This window comes from Neospora caninum, chromosome VI (assembly GCF_000208865.1).
Source record: "Neospora caninum Liverpool complete genome, chromosome VI".
NCBI lineage: Eukaryota > Apicomplexa > Conoidasida > Eucoccidiorida > Sarcocystidae > Neospora > Neospora caninum.
Genome location: NC_018392.1, coordinates 134,885 through 156,679, shown reverse-complemented (window position 1 = coordinate 156,679; position 21,795 = coordinate 134,885). Strand labels below are relative to the sequence as shown.

General features: G+C 54.9%; 4 protein-coding genes across 4 annotated transcripts; all 4 read right to left on the bottom strand.

The window, feature by feature from the left end:
• Window positions 1-166: 166 nt before the first annotated feature.
• Window positions 167-5,685, bottom strand: NCLIV_015600 (hypothetical protein; the record flags this gene model as incomplete). The annotated part of the gene is made up of 10 exons (XM_003881752.1): window positions 167-276; window positions 431-891; window positions 1,136-1,222; window positions 1,621-1,836; window positions 2,181-2,347; window positions 2,877-2,962; window positions 3,433-3,554; window positions 4,060-4,217; window positions 4,808-4,924; window positions 5,680-5,685. 10 exons carry the CDS (start codon window positions 5,683-5,685, stop codon window positions 167-169), a joined length of 1,530 nt encoding a protein of 509 aa, XP_003881801.1.
• Window positions 5,686-8,707: 3,022 nt separating this feature from the next.
• Window positions 8,708-9,661, bottom strand: NCLIV_015590 (uncharacterized protein; the record flags this gene model as incomplete). Its single annotated transcript, XM_003881751.1, has 1 exon — window positions 8,708-9,661. One exon carries the CDS (start codon window positions 9,659-9,661, stop codon window positions 8,708-8,710), a length of 954 nt encoding a protein of 317 aa, XP_003881800.1.
• Window positions 9,662-11,818: 2,157 nt separating this feature from the next.
• Window positions 11,819-12,781, bottom strand: NCLIV_015580 (uncharacterized protein; the record flags this gene model as incomplete). Its single annotated transcript, XM_003881750.1, has 1 exon — window positions 11,819-12,781. One exon carries the CDS (start codon window positions 12,779-12,781, stop codon window positions 11,819-11,821), a length of 963 nt encoding a protein of 320 aa, XP_003881799.1.
• A 2,128-nt stretch (window positions 12,782-14,909) lies between these two features.
• Window positions 14,910-20,963, bottom strand: NCLIV_0155 (alpha/beta hydrolase fold domain containing protein; the record flags this gene model as incomplete). Its single annotated transcript, XM_003881749.1, has 9 exons — window positions 14,910-15,001; window positions 15,638-15,733; window positions 16,427-16,520; window positions 16,726-16,774; window positions 17,206-17,367; window positions 17,820-17,921; window positions 18,460-18,605; window positions 18,889-20,101; window positions 20,683-20,963. 9 exons carry the CDS (start codon window positions 20,961-20,963, stop codon window positions 14,910-14,912), a joined length of 2,235 nt encoding a protein of 744 aa, XP_003881798.1.
• Window positions 20,964-21,795: the final 832 nt, after the last annotated feature.

Here is a 21,795-nt window from a genome sequence, read left to right as displayed (position 1 = left end):
ACCAGGCGTGTGGGTGTCTCCCGGGGTAATAAGGCGCCTTGGTGTAGCCGAAGAGCTTGTGGGACGGGAGGCCGAGTGCGATCGATTTCTTAAACCACACTAGCGAACTGTCGACTGTTTCTTTCCTCGGCGCCCGCTGAAGAGGAGAGGCAGGTCAGTGAGGCCTTTAGCTCGTCTCTTCGTCTGAAATATCTAGACATATATCAACTTCTTCCGTTTTCGGGGGTGCGTGATTCGCGGGGCTCCAGTCGACGGAGATGTCGATGTCCTCAACCGCTGCAAGATCAAACGGTCGCAGCAAAAAGGCTGACGCGACGTGTCTGTTACGCGAGAAAACGTCTCCCCTTGGAGCCTTCTTGTCCACCCAGCACGGCGCTTTCCGTGTAGAGATATGGGAAAACGTTTTCCAAAACGCCGTAAAGTGTCTTACCTGGTTCGAGTCCATCGCCGAACTTGTCGTCGACTTCGCCATAGCCGAGAACCTTCAACAAGAACAGGCGCTGGCGCTTCAGATCTCTGTACGGCGCCCGCGGGTCTTCCCAATTCGGCCATTCGAATCCCCACTCCTCGTGCGCGTCCTCGCCACCCGACTTTCTCTCGCCGGCCGTGTCTCCGCTTCGCGTCGACTCCGGCGCGCCCGTTTCTGTCTCGCCGCCCTCCCTTCCCGGCGCCCCGTGACTGCGCTCCTCGCCGCATCTCTCTCCTCGCGCGGCGGCTGTCGCGCTGCCTGCTGTAGCCCCCCGGCCGCTTTTTCCCAGACCGCTTTCAGTCGCGGTGTCGCCTGCGTGCGTTTCCAGTCGAAGCGCAGGCCGGCGGGGGAGCCGTCGTCGCGGGAGATCCGCAGCGTCCAAGTTTCTCTTCACTGCCGCAAGGTCCTCGTGACTCGGGCCTCTGCGCCACACACAGAAGCACGGTCTGCCGCTCACTTGAAATCTTCCGAGAGAAGCGGAGGGGGGGGGGGGGGTGGGGGCGACACTGAGAGCGCATGCGCGGGGCGACCTAGCTGGGCAGGACAGGGCACGACCTAGAGCGGCGACTGTCTCGCTGAGGCCAGGGCACTGGAGATGTGTATGCCTCCACGTTCTTTCGGTAGCACCGTTTTAAAACCGGCGCTTCGTATCGACGCCGCTCTTACTTTGCGGCGCTCGATTTCTGCAGCGCCCTGCCCAAAGGAATCGCGCGCTGGTTCGCTCGGAGAATCGCTAACCACTCCTCGTCGTAGCTGTCCAGACACCGGAAGCACACAGCGCACTCACCGCACTTATTCGGAGCCAGAGAGACGCGCCGGAGCCGGCCTCGCCTCAGCATGGGCGCCAATCCACTTGGAGTGGCCAACTCAGCAGCGAAGACACGGGAGAGATTCCGTGAGACACTCGAGAGACACAGACGCGAAGCACCGCTGAACTACCGCTGCGGAGGGTGGCCGATGCCGCCTCCGCTTCTTATGAGCCGAGACGTCGCCGACAACGCATGTCCCCATAACGCGGTTAAAGACGAACTCGCCGCGATACAAGAAAAGAGCACGGGCGTGGACGCGGGGTCCGCGCGAGCGCGCCGAGAACCGGCTCTGTCCACTCAGTTCACTTGCGCACGCAGACGGTTCGACTTCTTCGCCAGTACCAGATTGCCGGGGGAGAATGGCGGGGAACGCGCTCAGGCGACAGTTCCTGCACGTAGCCGGCAGGCAGCCGCGGGTCCACGTCCAGGATTTGAAGAAAGTCGCGACGAGGCAGAACTTTGTCAAGAGCGAGGAAGCGCGTCGCCTTGCCCTCTGGTCCTGGGTGGACGTACACCGCAGCGAACCGGGCGTGAAGGTGCGCGGCGAACCAAAACGCCCTGAACCGCAACGCACGCGATACCAAAAGTTAATCCTGTTGCGTGCAACGCATTGCCAGAAATCGAGAACAAGCGGCGATCTCGCTCTGTTCAGTGGGTTCCCTCTGATTCCACGACAACGCGGCCTTTCTCGCTTTTTCTAGAAGCGAGAACCACGATCTCGCTTCTTCCCCCGCAAAAGGTTTCTAATTGTGGGGGATCGCAACCCTTCGGGACGTGGAAAGGGTGCCAAGAGGGGAGACGCCTGTCCTAGCTTCACCCCCGACACGCGTCTTCTGAGGCGGGTTCCCCTTCTCCAGGACCGTGCGAGAAAGCTACAGCCGCAACACACGGGCACGCCTCACGGTTTCAGCTTTTTCAGCAGCTCCATCGTGTGTGGATTGCCGAGCTCATGGTCTCTGATGTCTTTCTCCAGATACGGTTTGCAGCGTAGAAGTTCGGCTTTGTCGCCGAACTCATAGATGCCTTCCGGCCAGTCGTGTGTCGCCACGACATCCACGGGACCCGACAGCTGCACATACACCGCACAGAGGGAAATTCGCGAGTGGAGACTCGACGCCAGCGGCGTTCCACGAAGTGTCGCGGGTGTTCGCGGGAACAAAAAAAAAGCTTAAATCCAACGGGGACGGCGTGGATGCCGAGAGAGCGAATGAGATGGGCACGCGTTTCTCTGCCGCGTGACGTTTCCACCGTCCGTTGCATTTGATGCCAAGGGCGAGAGACACGGACTGACCTCGTGTCACAACACAAAACCATTTGGTCCTCGTGGGGGTTCTGCGCCGATACCACCCAGAGGATTTCCCCTCGTCGTCTGCATAGACTTATATCGAGAGCCTGTTCCACGGGCAACAACTGGAGAGACGCCAGCTGCAGACTGAGGCTGTTTGTCTCGACTACGGTTAGGCAGGGCGTCCCGAGGCTCGACTGCGCGCTCACGCGGCATGCGGCGGCGTGTTCTCTTCGCGCTTCGCGCAGAAAGGATGCACTCTGAGGCCCCGGGTCAGCCCACGAACTGGCTGTTTCCTCGCCGCCGCACTCACCTCGCTGAGCTTGGCGATTTCGAATTCGCGAACATGATAGGCACTTCGCATGGTATCTTCATCGTACGGGGGTTTTTCGAAGTAGCCTGCGGCAAGGACAAACGTCTCGGGGCTGTTCCAACTGCCAAGGCTCTGTGACCAGTCGTGTTTTTTGCACGCTTCTCCCCGCGTGTCCTGTGCCCCGGTCTCTCTCCCTGAAGGCCGCACCCGGCGGAGCTTCCGATGGCCAGCAACGGGAGAGGCGCGGCACATCAAAGTCTTTGCGCGTTTTCTGTCCGAATCGTCTCCCTGGTGGAAGGGAAAACGCTCGACAGCGAACGGGGTATGCCTCGCTTCTAGAGGCTCCACTCCCACAGACACGAGTTTAGGCAGTGGCAGACAACTCCAGAGTCTCACTGCGAGTCTCGGAGCGATTCAACTGCAGGCGTCTGTGCAGAGGAGTTGGGGGGGACCTGTTGCGTCAGGACGACTGGCGGAGGGAGGACTTCCTTGTCTGCGTTCCTTTTGCGCCATCCGTCGGAGGCCGTCCGAGCGCGTGGCCTTTCTCCCTGCGTACCTTTCCGGAAATCCTTGGGCTTGTAAATCCCCGACAGCCCCGCAATCCGCACGCCTCCTACGTTGATCACGCCTGCGTGGCCGAGGTAGAAGATTTTGGGCGCCACCCAGCCGCCGTAGTATCTGCACACGAAGAGGCAGACGGCGAGAATGGACAGAGAGGAAACAGGCGGATGCACAGAGCAGTGAAAAACCTCTGAAGGCTCTGCATCCCAGAGTGTCTAAAGAGAAAAGTCGCACCCCGGCATTCGCATCGCCCTCCTTGCATGAGAAAGCTGCGTCTCCACAGCCAGTGCCTCTTTTTCAACAGATGCACATATCGGGGTATTTAGATGAACCCGCGTATCGCCATCTTGCGACAGACGGTGGAGGAGCTTTCTACGACCGGCTAGTTAATCACGGCATGTTCTCTCATGCCACGGATGTGCGAGGTGTGAAGCATGCACGGAGAGCACGGTTCTGAGACGTTCGAATTCCTTGCGACACACAACGGAAAACCGTTTTTGGCACCAGGCTACAGACAACCGAGAGCGAACGCCACGAGGGCAACCTTGATGGCAACACGTCGACAGCTCTGCAGGCACGCGTTTGCGCTCGCGGCCACGCGATCACCAGTTCGTGGACGTACAGTTCGCGTAGGACACTCGGGGCTTCATGGTTGCCGCCGACGAAGACCGTCAGACACGGAGCCTCCTTCTCGCCGCGGAAGTACGCCGGGAAGTCGCGCAGATCGCGGTACTTGGGCGGGCACGCGAGGTACTGAAGGTCATTCGAGTCCCGGACGCACTGGAGGAAACGACAGCGGCAAGTCCACATACACTCCAAAATGACCAGGCATTCCCAGGGATACTTTGCGCACCTTCGGCCTGGCGTCACGCGCCGGGTCGTCCTCTTTCTTGTCGTCTGTGACGGGACGGGAGGTGCGAAAGACTTGCCTCAGCCTACGATCGCAACAACGGCAGTTGACTATCCTGTAAAACGAGACTGCGAAGGACACCGCCACTGCAGTTTTTTTGGGCGCAGTTCGACTCGACCGTGAAACCCAGAGCCTCTTCTTTCACGCGTGTTGCCCATTCATCCTCTTTTTTCTCCGCCGACTCTGGACTTTCTGACAGCAACACTGCGGGGGAAAAGAAGGAGTCATCCCACACAGTTGGCGACGCCGGTCTGCGACACCTTTCCGATGCAGCTCGACAGGCTAGCGAATGAAGGGTAACGGCTTCTTTCAAGTTCGACTAGAAATACGATAAGAAGTTCGCTTCACGGCCGCAGAGTGACAGGCGATCGCCAGTCGGCACGAACACTCGGTGTAAAGACGCTTGATTTCTGGTGCGGAGAACCGCCAGTTGTGAATCCAGTTTCCAGCGGGTTCGCACCTGGAAATCGCCGCAGCAAATAAGAAGATCAACCTTTATTTTGTGGACCTCCTCAATTTGGGCCAGGGAACTATAGATTGCGTCCAGCTCGCCATGGCAACAGCCTTCGATAGCAATCTGTACCGAAAAGACCAGCACACGACCCGCGAGAGTCGATGGTGTCGACGTGTCGTTCCCCAGTGGCAGCACAACAAATCTCTGTTTTCACTCGACAGACCCACAGACTGGCGCCTGGAGCCCCCAGCGAGGAGACAAAGATCTTTGCATGCCATCAACAACCCGACTCCGGGGAAGCGAACGCCAAAAACACGCGGATGCAAATGTGAAAAGCTGGAGATGCGCAGGCTCCTTCGCTCTGTGCGGAGTCTCCGGTGTCTGTCACGAAGGAGTGAACAAACGTCGTGTGTCCAGGTGGACGATACCAGCCGTCAAGTTCCAACGAAAACAACTCTCTCCCCGTGGTGGTCTCGTGATTTCGGAGTTACTGCAGACAAGACGCGGCTCTCGTCCACGGGTGTAGAGACGGTGACAGATATGGAGACAAAACCGAGGGTTCACGTGCTGCTAGGCCAGCTCGCTCCCCGGTGCCTCCCAACTCCGTCCCAAACGAATGGCGGCACTTGCTGCCTCCGTCTCGGACTTTCAGGGCTGAAAGTAAGGAGAACGATTTCTTGTGGCCTCTATTCCCTCCCAAAAAATCAGGATGCGTCGGCTGAGGTCGCCTCAGAAACTACGAGAACGCACGACGCACTTGCGCGCCGGTAGCGCGGCGAAACTAGCAGGAAGCGAGAGCAGGGGCACACACGGGAGAAAATGAAGAAGGATAGACAGAGAAAGGAAAGAACCGGGAAAGGGAGAGTGCAAAGGCGCACCTTCATTACTTGAACAAAGAGGAGGAATTCAGTGTCGATTCGTGGAAGTTTGCGGCTTGTCCCGCACAGCAGCGAACAAGCGTCGCACGAAGGGTGATTTGCTTCCACAGCTCCAAAGATCGAGAATTCACGCGGGAGTTCGCTCAGCCGCTGACAGCCTTCAGGTGGCAAAACCGCGGAGTGAGCAGCAAATGCAGAAAGGATCTACGCGTCGAGCTCCCGAATGGAGTCCTCCAGTCGGTGGGGCCGAGACTCTCGAGCGGAGAGGAAAGAAACTTCAAAAACAGAAACGCCCAAAAGAGTGTGACGCAACGAGTTTCAACAGCATACAGTTTGCAGAGGAGGCGACTGTCTCAAGATTCCGCCTAAGAACTGCGTTTGCCGTACCAAGCGACGATGAAAACACGCACACCCACATCGAATTTGCGTGAAGCTGAAAGCACACCATCTGGTGACGTTTCCCAGACGATCAACAATTGAACCGCGGATTCACGGGTACTTGAAAAAACAATCCGACACATAACAAGCACTGCATGAGCTCAGCTCCCTGAAATTCCTGAGCGTGGCCGGAGAGCCCTGGAGCGGCCTCAGAAGCCTGGGGCCCGTGAACGCACGGTTGCCACGAAAAGGCCAGAGATGTGTAGAATGCGCGACTTCACCGGCACAAAGGACACATCCGTGGCATTGGCAGAAGCTTGGGAAGGCGCATGGCAGAGAAGAAGTAGAACTGCCACGCACGCAGATGTCTCGCGGCGTCCAGCTCAAGACTCAGCAACAGCGTCGAACTCCACTCGCGTCCCACCGCCGAGCCCGACTGTACGTACAGCTCTCTGTCAGCAAGTCAAGGCTGCTCCAGGACTGTTGTATTTTTTTATGCTGGGACCACGACATTTCTTCAATCTGGTTCACAAGGTAAAGCCGCCCCTCTGTTCCCGCTGTTCGAAGGGCCCCCCCCCCCGATAGAAGCAGCGGGTCTGCATGCATACGACTTGAGCATCGCTGTCTCGTGCTGGACATGCCGCTATGCAATCGGTTTATCTGAAGCCCCATCAGTCTAATCGATTCTTTGGCTACGCGTCGATGAAGCAGAAACGCATGTGCGCCCTCCACTGCATAGCACCCAGCAGAAGGGCAAGCTTCGCCGGAGCATGCTTTCCTGTTTTGATGCGGCCGCGCTGCGCCGTACAGTGTAGCGAATATCAAGCTATGTCAGGAATCAGAAATACCAGAGCAACAACCTGGTTATCCGGTCAACCATTCATTTACGGCAAAGCAACCTTGACTGTGGGACACTCAGCTACAAATCAGGAGATGGACAGCAACAACAACGCGTTTGCGAGTGCGCAACTTATCAAACGGCGCAAGATCGCGGAACTTCTGAGTTTGCATTGTTGTGTGGACGTGTCGGAGATCTGTTCCGTCCTTCTGCTAATGTGAACAGACTCGAACAAGATCCTTCAGCGCGTGTCTCTGTCCGACCTGACGTACAGAACTAGGGTATGGCTACTGGCGTTAAACCAGCCCCACTGCGTTTCAGACAGGGAGCGGCCCGGGTTATGTGATTGCTACTGCCATTGACTTGTCACCACAAAACAGTGGAGATTCCGGTTAGGCGGTCCTGTTTTGCAGGGATGACGCTTGCAGGCCAATTGATAAATTCTGTTGAGGGAGGACCGAGAAATCAAGAAGACAGAGTGGCCGGAGTGCTTGTAAAATGCTGAAGGGACGAACGAGACAAATCCTGTCTCTTCCCCGTTTCTGGGAGAGAAATCCGATGGGGGGACGGTTATGCAACGCACGTGGTTTTATTCTATGCTGGAAAGCTGAATCGGCCTCCACATGCTCCCAATAGTTACGCTAAGGGAAGAAGTGTGTGTGTTCCGGTGCTAAGATACCAGCAGCTATCCTACATGAAAACGGGCTCAAGGAAGGTTCTATCTATTGCCCGCTTCTCGGTTTTTATTCAGTGATCCCTATGCTCGCCAAGAAAGAATTTTCCCTAGAAGTGGCTGAGTAGGTTTTCATCGACCCGCATCCAAACACCTGCAGATGATTTTGTGAATTACTTCGGGCAAAGAAAGCTGGTAATCGATAGCTTGTATGGCCAGTAGAATCGCTTGCTTTTCTGTATCGTGACTAGTGAAGTCTCTCCAGGCACACTGTTCCGTTGTTACCTCCGGGGTCGTGGGAAGAGGAGTTCGAGAGCAGCCGCTGGCGCCAGTAGGTCTTCGCCTCCACAACGTAGGCTCGGTGTTCCCTGAATGCCTGCATTATGCTGATTTTGCTGGTGCATGGTGAAGGATAACATGCTACCATAATTGCATGAAAGTAAGACTAGGGAACACTCTGCATTTTGTCCTTTGTAAAAGAAATCCGTCTGCTGGTTATTCCTCCTTGTTCGCTGCAGCTTGGGTAAAGCCGGCTTCGCAGGAAACAACCAAACAAGACAGTTTGGTATTTCGAATGTGGCCGCCCACACCGTTTCGAAGTACTAGCTATTCATGAAGAGAAGTTCTATAGAGCTGGAATATGCGTCGGCCATTTCGAGCCCCACATCCACCTGAAATGCGACATTTGATACCCCGATATTCTCGCTGCAGTTCTGCATCCGGCGTTACCCACCCGGGTACGGGCGTTCATACACATATGGAAAGCTGTAAGCACGCACGGTGATGGCGCTGCGTCCGACTTTGCTTTCGCAATCTGCATGTCCCGCTCAATACGAATGAACTAGATTGTTTAGAGCTTGAAAAGTGTGTTCGATCACCATGAAGGAACATAGATAATGCATCTCGATTGCCATCTGTGGACGCATAAACAGCTTCTTACTCCGTCCTTCAAAAACGCGGTTACACCACAACCACGCCATGCTAGGACAATAGTACGTCATTCAGCAGCACCGTTGCTCGAAGACGACAACATCCCCAAGGGTACTGTATTCACAAACACCATTTACGAATTAAGAAAAACCCTTAATTGCTGCCAAACCCTAACAACATTGTCCACAATCCCTTTGCGTGATCCCTTCTTAAACAGCAGCGGCGCAGTATGGACGGCCATTGAGTTTTTGCTTTTTGAATCCCGCCTGACACTCGCAATCGTACGTCGTTGCCGAGGTCGTTTTGCACGACACGACTGCGTTAGGTCTGCCACATGGCTGGACCGAGCATAAGTCAGGCTTCACGCAAGTGTCGAAGCCGTTCAGTCGCTGGTTCACGTAGCCTTTTTTGCAGATACACATGTGTTGTGATTCGCCGTTTATGCATCGTAACGCCCCCTCGCCGCAAATCCCAGTTCCACAGTAGTCAACACAGGCCTTGTACCTCCCCAAGTTGTCTTCCACGAGGGTGTAACCAGGATAGCACTGGCATTCAAATTCAGATGGGTTGTTCTTTTTTTGTGAGCAGATGCCGTTGTTGCACGGATTGCCTTTGCAGGGATCAATGTTGCAGGTGATGCCTGTGCCCTGACCTCCAGGAGGGCATTGACACCAGACACCGCCATTTTCAGAGGTGTCCTCGTGACATTTTGAGTTCTTCGAGCATTTGTGGCACTGGTTCTTCAGATCACATTTTCCGTAACTGAACGGGTCCTTATGGTTCCTGCACTGGAATTTGTCCGAGGTACAGATGTCTCCTAAATTTCCAGAGCTACTTATTGCCGTCCTTGCACAACAATCGCCCGGCCTGCAAATTGCTCCCTTGTCGTGTGTCACTTCGTTCTTAAATACGTCGCCACAGCGCTGCCCGGCTTCCGCGATCCGACAAACCCATTCAGATTGAGAGGGCAGATCTTCGAAACCAAAGACGGAAATCACCAGAAAACAGAAAACCTGGGACAGGGCTAGCAAAAGCACCGCACCGGTACAAAAGCGCGAGATGAGGCCCGCATGTGAAGAAGGCGTAGGAGAGCCGACATGGCCGTCAACTTCACGAGCCGACGAGACCTCGTCCCGACGGATTGCCTTGTTTGCTCCCGCCATTGCCACGCCCTTTAACGCCAGTACGGATTTGGTAAGATCCTGGGGGAAAGTTAAACCTTGCTCAGCACGCCCCTCGGTCTTTGCGAATGGAAATGACCTGTCTAAAAAAGAGGGCGAGAAGGAGCCTGAAAAGGACTTGACTAAGGGGAAGGAAGAGACTCAATGAAGATGGAAACCCAGCATGCTTGAAATTCTCTGGAATATCAGGAACTCTTTCGGCCCACCGTGTCCGGTCTATTCATTCCACTATCAGAGAAGAACTGCCCCAGTCCTTCTCGTGGAGTCGCGGAAGGCGCCACACAGATCGAGAAACGCCTTTAAAAAAGTGTACCACTCTTTTGCGGCTACGAAGCTACGGCACCTGAGACTAGTGACCGGTCAGCTGGCATTCCAGAAATACTTCAGACCGTCTCGGAAGATTGCGTGCAGTGACGGACACAGGAGGGAGGTAGCAAAAAACACTTGCTGTTTTCTTGATTATTGAAACAAACAAGTCAGCGTATTTGCTGAATGCACCAGAAGCGTGTGCGACACAGTCTCAAGGAGTCAACACCATCTCCGGCCCGGGCTCGCGCCGCCGGCCGTTTCACACAAGAATTCGTCACACACGTCCGCGCAACTCTTCTATCGAAAGCTTCTTAATTCGGGCAAACAGGGTGCTGACGTACTGAGTGTATAGAATGCACTGAAAGGCCTGAAAAGAGGCGACTCGAGATTGACAAATTCCACGAGGGCCCTTCGCTGTATGAGGTCCAGAGCCGAACCGGGCCGGGGCAAGGACAGCTCCCCGCGACGTCGAGGACACACATCCATTGCACCCGTCTCTCGAGGACGACAAAGTTCGGCCGCTAGCTGGACCCCTGGAAACCGTGCAAGGGACGTCGCGGTCGATTTCCCCGTTCACTGCTTATTTCTCTTTGTTCAATTCGACAAGAGGCACTTATGGGGGGAGTACCTGCCTTGTGACTGACGGCGGGAAGGTTGTGCTGAAACTCCACTCGAGGTGTGTCCCACGTTTTACGCGTTTTTCATTGGTGGCCAGCAGGCACGAGGAGCGCCTGCGAGTGGACTGGAGATCAGATCTTTCCTGTTCGTTCTGCCAAAGCATAAGCTTCACAGCTGTCGGCAGGTTCACGGGTTGCCACTCTCGGAAGACCACTTAAATACTCGCTGCGGGGCCCGACGCGATGAGGCTAGGGACGAGGGCGTTGTGTTCCCTCCTGTTAGGAGTGTCTTGTGGCAAGGCAGCGATTGATACCAAGTGACTCTCTGAGGCACCAGGATGGTGACGGCAGTGTGCGAAGCTAAAAAAAAGGTCTTGTCGCCAAAGCATGGAAAGAAGCGCACACGCGACTCGCTGCGCTTAGCACCTCTCGACGTCACACATACACACGGTAGGTAGAGTGGGATGCTCGACGCAGCCGCCCGTGCCGTGTACTTCCTTTACTCAGCTCTCCACAAAAAACTTTCCAGAAGAAAGCGTGTGCGACCTAGGCATTCTGAAGGGCCAGACACGAAGTGTTGTGACCGAACTGCGCGCCTCGGTCGGCTGCTGAAAAGCCACTTGAGACTACGCTGGAGAAACCTCCACGGTTTTGAATCAGCGTCCAAAGGCCACTGTGATTGGACCATGCTAAGGGATGCAAAGTGCAGTTGGAAGATCCATTCTTAGTGAATTTGCGAACGGCAGTTTCTGTCGGCACACATTGGCCACCGCCACGCCGCCCTCGGTAATGCGGAACACTGTGGCCATTTGTTCACGAAAACAAAACGAGCGTTGTCCGAGAAACTAAGAACCGCTCGCTTTGCACGGCTTCTATGAAGACAGCCATGAACTTTCGTTCAAGAGCCGTGTTCAAGTTCGTGGATCGTGTTCTGGCTGACCTCAGCAGAACGGATCGTCACCTGGTTGGCTTGTTGACGTTTGTCCCGCGAACCAAGGATTTGTTGAAAGCGAGGTGTTTTCTTATAGTTAGAAAAGAGGAAAATATAACGCCTGTTCCCATGCGTCAGCCGCTTCCCGCACAAACAAGCGAGGACGGTACCTGTCGTTGACGAACGAAGGTGCCTCACACGAAAAAACGAACCGGTTATACCCTCCAGGGGCGTCGAGGAGTGTGCACAAAAACCCATCCAACTTTGCTCACAACACCACTCTCACTCTCTAGCGCAGTACGAACGTTTCCGATCCGTCTTCAAGACGTGGCCTGTGTTGCAAGTGCACTTGTACTCATTCGACGACACAGTCACACACGACTTGACTGCAGCTGCATCTCCGCAGGGTGCGACGGCGCAGAGGTCAGGTTTCACGCAGGAGTCGTTTCCATTTACCGAGGCATTGATGTAGTCCTCTTTGCAGGCGCACACATGGCCCGTTTCTCCATGGTAGCACGCGAGCGCTCCGTCGCCACACACATTCATGGCGCACACGTCAACGCATGTTTTTACCACACCGGTGGTGTCTTTGACGCCTTCAAATCCAGGGTAGCACTGGCACTCGTAATCATTTGGATCGTTTTTTCGGGGGGAGCAAGTCCCGTTCGCACATGGTGAACTTCTGCACGGATCACCTCTACACGTGATGCCGTTGCCCTCCGCAGGAGCAGGGCACTGACAGTACACTCCGCCATTCTCCGTGCTGTCTAGCTTGCAGAGGGACAGCGTCGAGCATTTGCCACACTGATGAGCCAAGTCGCACTTTCCGAAGCTGTATGCGTCTTTGTAGGATCTGCAGTACGAACTCCCCTTAGGCTTGCAGATGTCGCCGAAGTCCAATGACGGCGACAATCCAGCCCTGGAGCAGCAGTCGGTCTCCCTGCAGATTCCACCTTTCTCACCGGTAACGTTGTTCGAATACACCTCGCCGCAACGCTGATTAGCTTCAGAGATGCGACACACCCAACTCGACTGAGGCGGGAGAGTAATGGCTGCCGAAACGAGCTCCAAACGCGCAACGAGCAGAAGCAGTGCGCCTGTGGCAGCATACAGATGGCGGGCCATCAGCGCGTTCGAAGTGCGAAGTTGCGCTGTCCTCTCGGGTCTCTGTGAAGCTTCCGCGGAGGCGGTCTCGCTTCTGTCCCGCTCACTGCGCACGTCCGTGCGGCTAACACTGGGAACCATATTGAGGCTCCGAGATTTAGGCGTCTCCCTGATGGATTCTGTCGAGCGCAACTGACGCGCAGGTCTCAGCCACTCCTATCCCTTCTCTGGCCAAGTATGTGTCCCTTTTTTATCAAAGGGGCCGGTGGGAAGAAGAAGAGGAACACGTCAGAGCCTCCAGAAACACAGCAGTCTTGAAGCGTGTGGTTCGCGGAGTGAGAGCGAAACGGTAGGACCAAACGCACGTTGCCGGTAGCCGATAGGAAAAAGGAAATTGCCTAGCTGTAGAGATACATCAGGCCTAAGAAATACACCCGTGAATTCATGCTCATCTGCCTGGAGACTCAATGTGCCAAGGGAAAAGGAGTAAAAACGGAGGAACTACCGAGAGAGTACGTGGGTCAAAGGCACAACGGGAGAGCCGGAGAAACGTAAGTCACTCGATCCTCCGGCTCAAGGCGGCGGCAGTCAATTTCATTCCCAAATGCTTTCACCTACCATGTCCGTGTGAACCTCCCAAAAGCATCTCCAGTGGAGGATTTGAAGAAAACGAGCAACGCTCGGTGGTGGGGCCATGCGCCGACGACACCCGTTGAAGACCACAACTAGCTACTCCGGGCATCAACGCAGCAACGCGAATGTCCGGTTCTCACTTCTCACGGGACGTTGGAAACAAAATGGAAAGAATAGCCTCAGGTGTGCAGGGAGAAGGAGCTTTTTTGTGTTCCCTCCCTTGAACGCCACTTCACAGGAATGAGAACCCGTTCTCGGAACTGTGTCGATTGCCAAAAAAGACCTACGGCCTCTCTGCTGGCGCCTCACACCGGTGACCGAGTTCCGCTCAATATGAACCGGCTGCCACGTTGCGTGCCTGGGTCATATGCCCCCAGGTGCCGGGGACTCCTTCACGGACGATCCTTGCCTTTCCCCGACGGAACCACTTTAAAAGCAAGACCAATTGTCGGGAAAATCCGCAATCCACAGAACGGACTGGAGCAAATACTTCAGGAACGTACTCTTCCCCTGACGCACAGCGCTCGACCCTGGGTGGTCGTGCACACAACGGGGACTGTGGACGCGCACCGCGCCGCGGTCGTCCGGCGGAATATGTGGCACGTTATTTCATCGCATTATTTAGACGGATGTCAGCAACAAGGCTGTCGTTGGTTCTTTCTTAGAGCGGTAGTCCATCCCTTCAGGGGAGACTCGGAGCAGAAGGGGCGAGTTGTGCTGTGGAGAAGCGTAAACTGGCAGATGCCGTGCGGCGTCGTCAACGGTGAAAACATGTGATCCTGTCTTCTACGTCTCCAGTGGTTCGCTGCCAAAACGGGATCACATGTTTTCACCAGCGCCACTCTAGGGAGCGAACGTGAACGTAAAAGAAGTTCGACGTGCTACGCAAGCAATAACATCGCTAAGGGTGATTCGGAGTAGAGCTGTAAGTTAGCCTTTTGCCGGATTCTTAGGGAGCGTCGCTCCAGTGCGTGATACCGTGCGCCATTCAGTGCGATATTCTGACAACAGTCAGGTTCTCCCAGTTACATCGACAGCGTATCTAGGAGCTTCCCTTAGGAAGAGGAAGATGTACAGAACTACGGCATGAAGCAGAGTGTGCCCTATTCGCAGCCGCCCGGAGCGCTCGCTCTAGCCTAGTGTGGAAACAGACTGGATTCGCCGCTGGGAGTCCTGCTTGCTTCAGACTGTGACTTGACTCCCGGATTTGAGCTGAAAAAAGGTGTAACCTGCTATGGGGTTCTCACCTTCTTACCGACAATGAAAATGTTCATCAAGAAAAGGGCGTCGAAAAAACGCGTAGAGCTTTTTGCGGAGACAGTGTGTGGCATTCGGTGTATCGGAGGGCAGAACCGGCCTTTTCCCGTCCCATCCAAGGTGAATGGCCTCTACATTCTGGCCACATATGCTCCTTGTAAAGAAACGGCTGCGATGGTAGACAAAGTTTCCGTGGTGGCTACAAAATCACGCTGAAAGTGTATTAGGTGAAAGGAAAGCCCTGGGCAATTCTGACTGCCAGTAAAGGCAAAGCCTACTGGCTCCCTCATTTCGAGAATGCTTTCTGAAGTGGTTTTCAGAAAGCCAGACAGAACGCCGATTTTACGACAACGAGTTTTGACAGAAAGACACTTCGACTTCACCAACTTTTCATGATTCTGTCGGCCGTCCACTCCACCGATGGCACACCAAATCGGCTCCACCGGTCGCTACCGAAAAATCCGTGGAAACCTGAATTCAGACGGCATCAAAACAAACTCGCATGCAGCTGTGCGGTTCGTGATGTGATAGAAATACGAAATAGCCTCAAAGACAAGTGGCCCGGTGTTAGTTCTGAAACGCTGTCCTCGTATCTACGGTATTACACGGACCTCCATATTTTCCCGTGGTAGATAGACTGCCTAAGGTTCGCCACAGCGACCGCAGGACAGAGCGCTTTCAAGAAAGGAGCTAGAGAATATGCAAACGCGCGAGATGCTACAAGCGAAACCCAGGAAATCTACACGGTTTAATGTTCGGCGACGCGTGAGTCAAGTACACCAAAACTCCTGCGGCCCTGTTCTGGCTATCGAGAGGTGGATAAAAAAGTTCCACTGTGGACTCTTCCGGCACTGTGACTGACAGTGAGGCCACGCAGCGCCTAACTGCAGCTCCAGTGTATGGAGTTAAGAGTGAGCGGATCGAACGTGACGGAAAAGCAATCGTGAGGCCGGGGTGTCCAACTATCTGCGAATATCGCTGCAGCTCAGCTGCATGTGATTGCCAGGGTGGGACGAAACGCGCAACAGGCTCACCGAGCTGCCAAAATGAAAAAATGTGGATCTGCACCCTCACGCAAACCGATGCCTGTATATACACTATACTCACCAGGAGCAATGTAAATGCCGGTCCTGACGCCGTGGCGGCGGAGTTTCTCGTGAAAGAGGACGCCGATGTCGTACATGATGTCATGAGTGAACAGAACTGAGCAAAGTCCAGGCACGTCCACACCACGACATCGCACATCCCCACAATCCTATGTGTATATATCTACAGAGGAACGGCAGGTATTTACGTAAAGTACAAAAAATGTTCCTCTCCGTTCCGTACTCAACTTCACTGACAAAACAAATACACGAATTGGGATACGCCACGCAGACAACTAGATATTTCCCGCACACGCACACATATCTACACCTGAAGGCCGACGCTAACGCTGCAACTTAATCGATTCGAGAGGCTTCACATGGAGAAGCGACTGTTAGTAGCGACTCTGAATTTATAAAATGCAAAACATCCCTGTTGTCTGCCCATATATATATATATATATATATATATGCATATAGATGGGTGAATGGACTGCGGTTTGTGAAGTGTGGCCAAGGCCTCATCCTTTTAGATCTGGGCTTGAAGCCTGATGGCGGCAGGCGGACTGGTTATTCGACGAGTCTCCTGCCTGATTCTCGCCGTTTCCATGAAAGGTTGCCTCTCTGGGCTGAGCAGCGAGACCACGGAAGAAGGTGGCATCTTCCTCAGTGTCCGTGTGCCGACAGTCCTCGACAGTCAGCAGTCTAACTGCGAAGGTTGTTCCTTGCCTGAGAGCTGCCGCATCACGGCGCGTATTCCACTTGTTGCAAGGACGGAGTGAAAGTGGAAAGCGCGGGTCCCTTAACTCACCTAAAAAGGTCGGAGGAAACTGACGAAGGAGCGCAGGAGGCATGGTGAACGGCTTTTGGCGCCAGTCGTCTGGGGCGCCAATGGCAGGCGAGTACTGAAGAATCACCGAGCATACACACCGAGAAAAACCGTTCCTTCTCGATCGGAATCACGGCCTCCAAGACGCGAAAACCAGTGTGGGCTTCTCCCAGGCTCCACTCTCGCTCGTACACACATAAGAGATCTGTCGTTTTGCATGTGCTCTTTGCATCTTCTTTTTCACTCTTTTGCTCCGCCGCTCCGGTTCAAGGTCCACGTACCAGCAAAGAAAACCAGATGTCACGTTTGAGGTAGAACAGTGAACCGTCGCTGCACGCACGCACCCTCAGCCGAGCGCGGGGCATCAAAGCACCTCCAGGAAACTGGAAAGGTATATTGCAAGTCACGCGTGACTCTCTTTCGACTTCGTAAACGCTAACCGGAAAGGAACGTACTTTCCCGACCAACACGTGTATGTATCTATATGCCCATGCTTTACTCTGTACTTTTTTCGGCGCATGTATGAAACTCAGTACATCCACATATATACATTCACAATTGCACGCGCGTAAAGTCGCGTGGATCCTTGGGGACCAATGCAAGTATATGTCCGTGTCGCAGAAAAAGCGTCGAGGTCTTGGCGTTAAGTTGAGGACGAAGAGCAGGAGGCAGCGGCGAGCTCCTTCCGCATGAGTACGGATACCCCGGAAGTTTCAAGTTAGTAAGAAGGATCGCGTGCGGAAAATCGCCTGTTTGCTTACACGATCTGCGACCGTGTGGCGCATCCGCGACACAGGGAAGGATACACGAGCGTCAGCGAGCGGACGTTTTTAACCCAGGGAAACGCGTCGACCCGTCGAAGCGCCTCGCCCATCACGGCGGCAGCCAGGCTTCCTCCGCCACTGTCTCCAAGAATGGCCAGCCTGAGAATCGGCAAAACCAGTGGCCGTTTGTAAGAGAAAACGAGATGTTTTGTGGAGCGGGAAGGCAGAAAACGGGGAAAGCGGAAGAAGATGACGGCGCGACCAGAGGAGGTGCTTGCGCCCGGTGAAGATCGACGAGAGAGAGGCGTTGCGGAAGGGGGAGAGAAAGAAGGGAGACGAAAGACACCGAAGAAGAGCCAAGCAGACACGCAGCAGGCGAGGAAGATTACAGCAGACAGAGGTCCGGGGTTTTTTCACTTGCGCCGGGTGGGGGTCGGAAGACCGACAAGCAACCGAGAGGGCCGGGAAGAAAGGAAAGGGTAGACCGAAACTCCAGGTGCGGCGGGGGAAACGTAACATAAAACGTAAGGAAGGCGACAAACGACAGAACGCACACAAGCAGGAAACAGTCCCAGAAACGGGGAGAAGAAAAGCAGACGCAGGTGAGTTACCGAGAGCCGTCGACTCCAAACATCTTGGCCTGGTCAACGACGAAGGAGATCGCCTGGAGACAGTCCTGGAGAGGAAGTGGGAACTTGTGCTCAGGTGCCAGTCTGAACCACGCGCATGTCCCCGGAGAAAAAGCAACGTTGACGGTTTTAACGCGGAGGGCGCGGAGCACGGAGACTCAAAACGGACAGAGTGCGAGGGACCGCGGATCCGCACACCTGAGCTTCTATGTCCGGGTAGACCTGTCCCAGTATATGAAGACATAAAACTGCTTCCATGTATACTAAGGCATGTAACTGTATAACGAATGTCAGAGACCGAAAGAAGGAGTGGGGGAGTCTGTTTTTGAGAAGCCGCCGCGGCCACGTACGGGTAAGGAACGCCTCTTGGTTGTTTCGCGGAGTGGCAAAGCTAAAATTGCAGATGTTCGTCTTCATGCTCTGTCTTCATTTGAATGCTCGAGAGGTCTCGCAGGTTTTCCTGTCTCTGTTGTCTGCCTCAGTTACGTGTTTTGCTCTCCTTGTTGTCGCCGGTTTCGCCGACATGGTGAGCTTTCTCGCGCTTCTTCGCTGGCGCCTTCTCACGCCACTGGTTCTCCCGCACGCGTTTCGTCTCTTACCGGCCCTCTCGCTTCTTCCTCACCTGTAATCGATTGCAAAGACCAGCGCTCCGCTAGGATACAGAAGGTTGCTGAGCCGTCGCAGCAGCTTGTCGTAGCCTCGGTGATCACTCATAACGAGACCGCCTCCGTGGAAGAAAAACAAAGCAGGCCTCCCCGCGGTTGTGTCCTGGAGTGTTCGAAGGAACAAAGCAAGGGACAGTGTGACTCCGATCTTCCTCCAGTTCACCCTCAGTCAGCCTCTCCTCTTGTCTGTCCCGTCTCGTCCACTCATCTGATCTCCCCTTCTTGTCCTCCCATCGTCTCTCTCCCCTCCGCCTTCTGTGCTTTCTCTTCCTCCCCCCTCAGCCCTCTTTTCGTGGCTGATCCTCTCGCTTTCTCTCTCTCGCTCTGTATCCGTCTGTCTCTCTCTCTGTCGGGGGACTTTCCCAGTCGTCCCCCGCATGCCTCACCTTCCGCCGCGCTGTCTCACTCTCGCCTCTCTCTTCTCTCCAGTTGAGCAGATCTGGAGACACAAATTCCGTGTGCTTCTCGAAGAGTTCGTCGGGCCAGTCGTCGGCGCCTCCTCCCGTCTTTCCCCCCCCAAACACCAGCTTCAGCTTTTCTCTCCAAGTCTTTTGCCGAGTGTGTTGCTTCGAAACCTGTTCACTCGCACGAGCAGGTTCCCTGCCCAGCGCATCTTCCGTCGCTTTGCCTCCGCCTTGGTTTGCCTTCGGCAACGCGTCTTCTCCTTCCCTTCCGTCCTCGGAACTGGCTACGGTTTTGCCTCCTCCCTGTCGCTCGTCTTCCCGTCCGCCTCCCCCGTCGCCTGGCCATTTTCCTTTTCCGTTTGCTTCCGCCGTCGCGCTGCTCGGCAGAGATCCTTCTGGTGTGGACGCCGAAAGGTCTCCCGCCTCGCCGTGGAGCCGACTGTGAGGCGAGGCAAAAAGGCGCAGAAGACTGAAAGCTTCTTCGAGGTTTCGCTGTCTCTCGTCTTCAGAGGCGTGGGGAGGAGCTGAAGGGAAGTACGCCGTGATGTTGATGGTTGTGAACGTCGCGCCTGCCGAGTCCTCTGCCCTGTTCCCGTTTCGCACTCCGAGGCCGAGAGGAAACCCGCCAGCGAATTCCCCCGCTTCTTCATGGCGAGAGTTCTCATGTGAAGGAAGCGGAGGGAGTAGACGCCAATACTGCCGACTGGCGCTGGTGTGAGATACCTCGATCTCCTTGCCTTTTCCCTTCTCGCCACGCGGAGCCTGTACACCCCGATCCCCGTCGGCAGGAGCGAAGCCCGCTGATGCGGAGTCTCCTTGGTTTGCAGTGTCTCCAGAAAAAGAGAGTTTTTCTCGAATGTTTCCCGCGAAAGAGAGAATTTCCTCCATCACATTTCTCTCCCCCCTGTCGGCGTTCGCCCGTCGGTCTCGGCCTTTTCCACGAGCGGGAAAGACGAACGACTCCGGATCTGAAGGAGGCAAAAGCGCCTCCGGGTGTTCGTAAATCGACGCAGGGATGCCAGCAGAACCCCCGGAAGAACCAGGCACCGGGAGACTGTGGACGATGGAAGAAAACACAGAGTCTGAGGAAGAGGCGGGAGAAAAAAAGCTGGCGTCGACGTCGCGAGGCCGCAGTCGCCACGTGTGCTTGAAGGCGACCGGTTGAATCTCTTTCATGAGCGCCACCGACATCACTCTGAAAACCCGTCACAGAAACGCCGGTATCCCCCGGGAAAAAGAAGACGCAGCCTTGACGCATGGTCAACACACCGGTCGCAAGGTCACAACATGATGAAACCTTGAATGCAACAAACTACAACAGTGCGAATGACGTCCACATCACACATTACAGTCGTAATGTACAGCCATGTATGTCATATACACAGAAATGCATTTCATTTGCATGCGAAACTCATACGCCTTCACATAAATATACACATGGATATTTAAGCATTTGCTTACACCGACGCTTTTGAATATTCGAATGCCATACCTGTACACGGACGCGCGCACATATACACGTTTTGCGTTTTCTGTGTCTGTGATGCTTGGGCTGTACAGAGACCACGAAGCAGTGTGTACGTGTTGGGTATGTACCTAGTGAACAGGGCTGGGGTATGACCTCTGGCTGATGTTTGATTCGTTGTGTCTCATTTGCAAATAGACAGTACACAGCTCCTGCTTCCTTTGTCTTTCGATTTCTTTCCATCTTGCGGCAATTTGCGCAAGTTCACAGCGCCACGGTCTCTCTCGGGAGAGCGCGCCTCCGTCTCCCACCTGTTTGCGCGCCGGCGCACCGCGTCCATGGCTTCTGTACTGAACGCGTAGTAGCAAGGCATCGTCACGAAGTCATCAACGAAGTGGACAAATCCCCACAGGTTCTCGTGAAAAGACAGCTCGGGGTCGGCAAAAAACTGCAGGATCTGAAAAGCGCAGGAGAAGAACCAGGCGAATCCAAGGAGCGCTCCCCTGTGGAACAAGGATCCGCAGATGAAACCAAGGAACTCGACGCGTTTCCGGCCGTCTGCCTCTGAACGCCCCGTAGACAGTGAGCGCATTTTCGGTTCGGTTGTGAAGGCAGACAGCTGAGACCACAAAGACGGGCAAAAACCGACAGGCGACGGAAGTCCACTTGGAGCGGCGCGGCGGAAGGGATCTCCATAGGGCCGTCACGTCTACCGAGATAACAAGGCACTGGACGAACGGCACGGACGGCTGCAGTCCAGAAGAAAAGTGCTACACGAAACGAGCAGATCAAGTGTTCGCTTTCGGCGGCGGACCGGGTTCTCTTCGCGAAGCGGTTTCTCGCGCTTGCGTTCCTCAGTGGGGTTGTCTACAGCGTTTGCTTACCTGCCAAACGAGAAAGGAAACGAGCGAAACGACCCCCACGAGAAGTGTTCGTCGAGGCCAAGGCACAGCCGAACCACGCGATCCACGGTGCGTGCGGTTGGGGATTTCGCGAGGCGTGGCCTCACACGAAGAGGCTGTGGCAGATTTCTCTGGGTTAACGCGAGAAGAGGGAGAAACGGGCGTTTCCTGCTCTTCTGAGATCCTTTGCCGAGACGAAGACCGCCGCCGGCGTCGGGGCGGCGCAGCCTCTCGAGCAGAACGGAAATCGGTTTCCATTTTGGCCTCTCGCAGAAACGAGGCGAGACACACACTGTGGCGCCGGCGAAAAGCAGCGAGGCCAAGAGAGAGCGGGAGAAACGCGGGAAGGTGGCCGAGAGAAAAAACAGGACAGAAAGGGCCAGAACAGGGGGAAAACAGGAAAGACGCGGCTGGGAGGCAGATGCGTGAGGGAAACGACACAGTTGAACGCAACCCAGCAACACACACACCGTTCACCCGCGGAAACGATTCCTTTCTCGTCTTGAGTTTTAGTCACTCGCG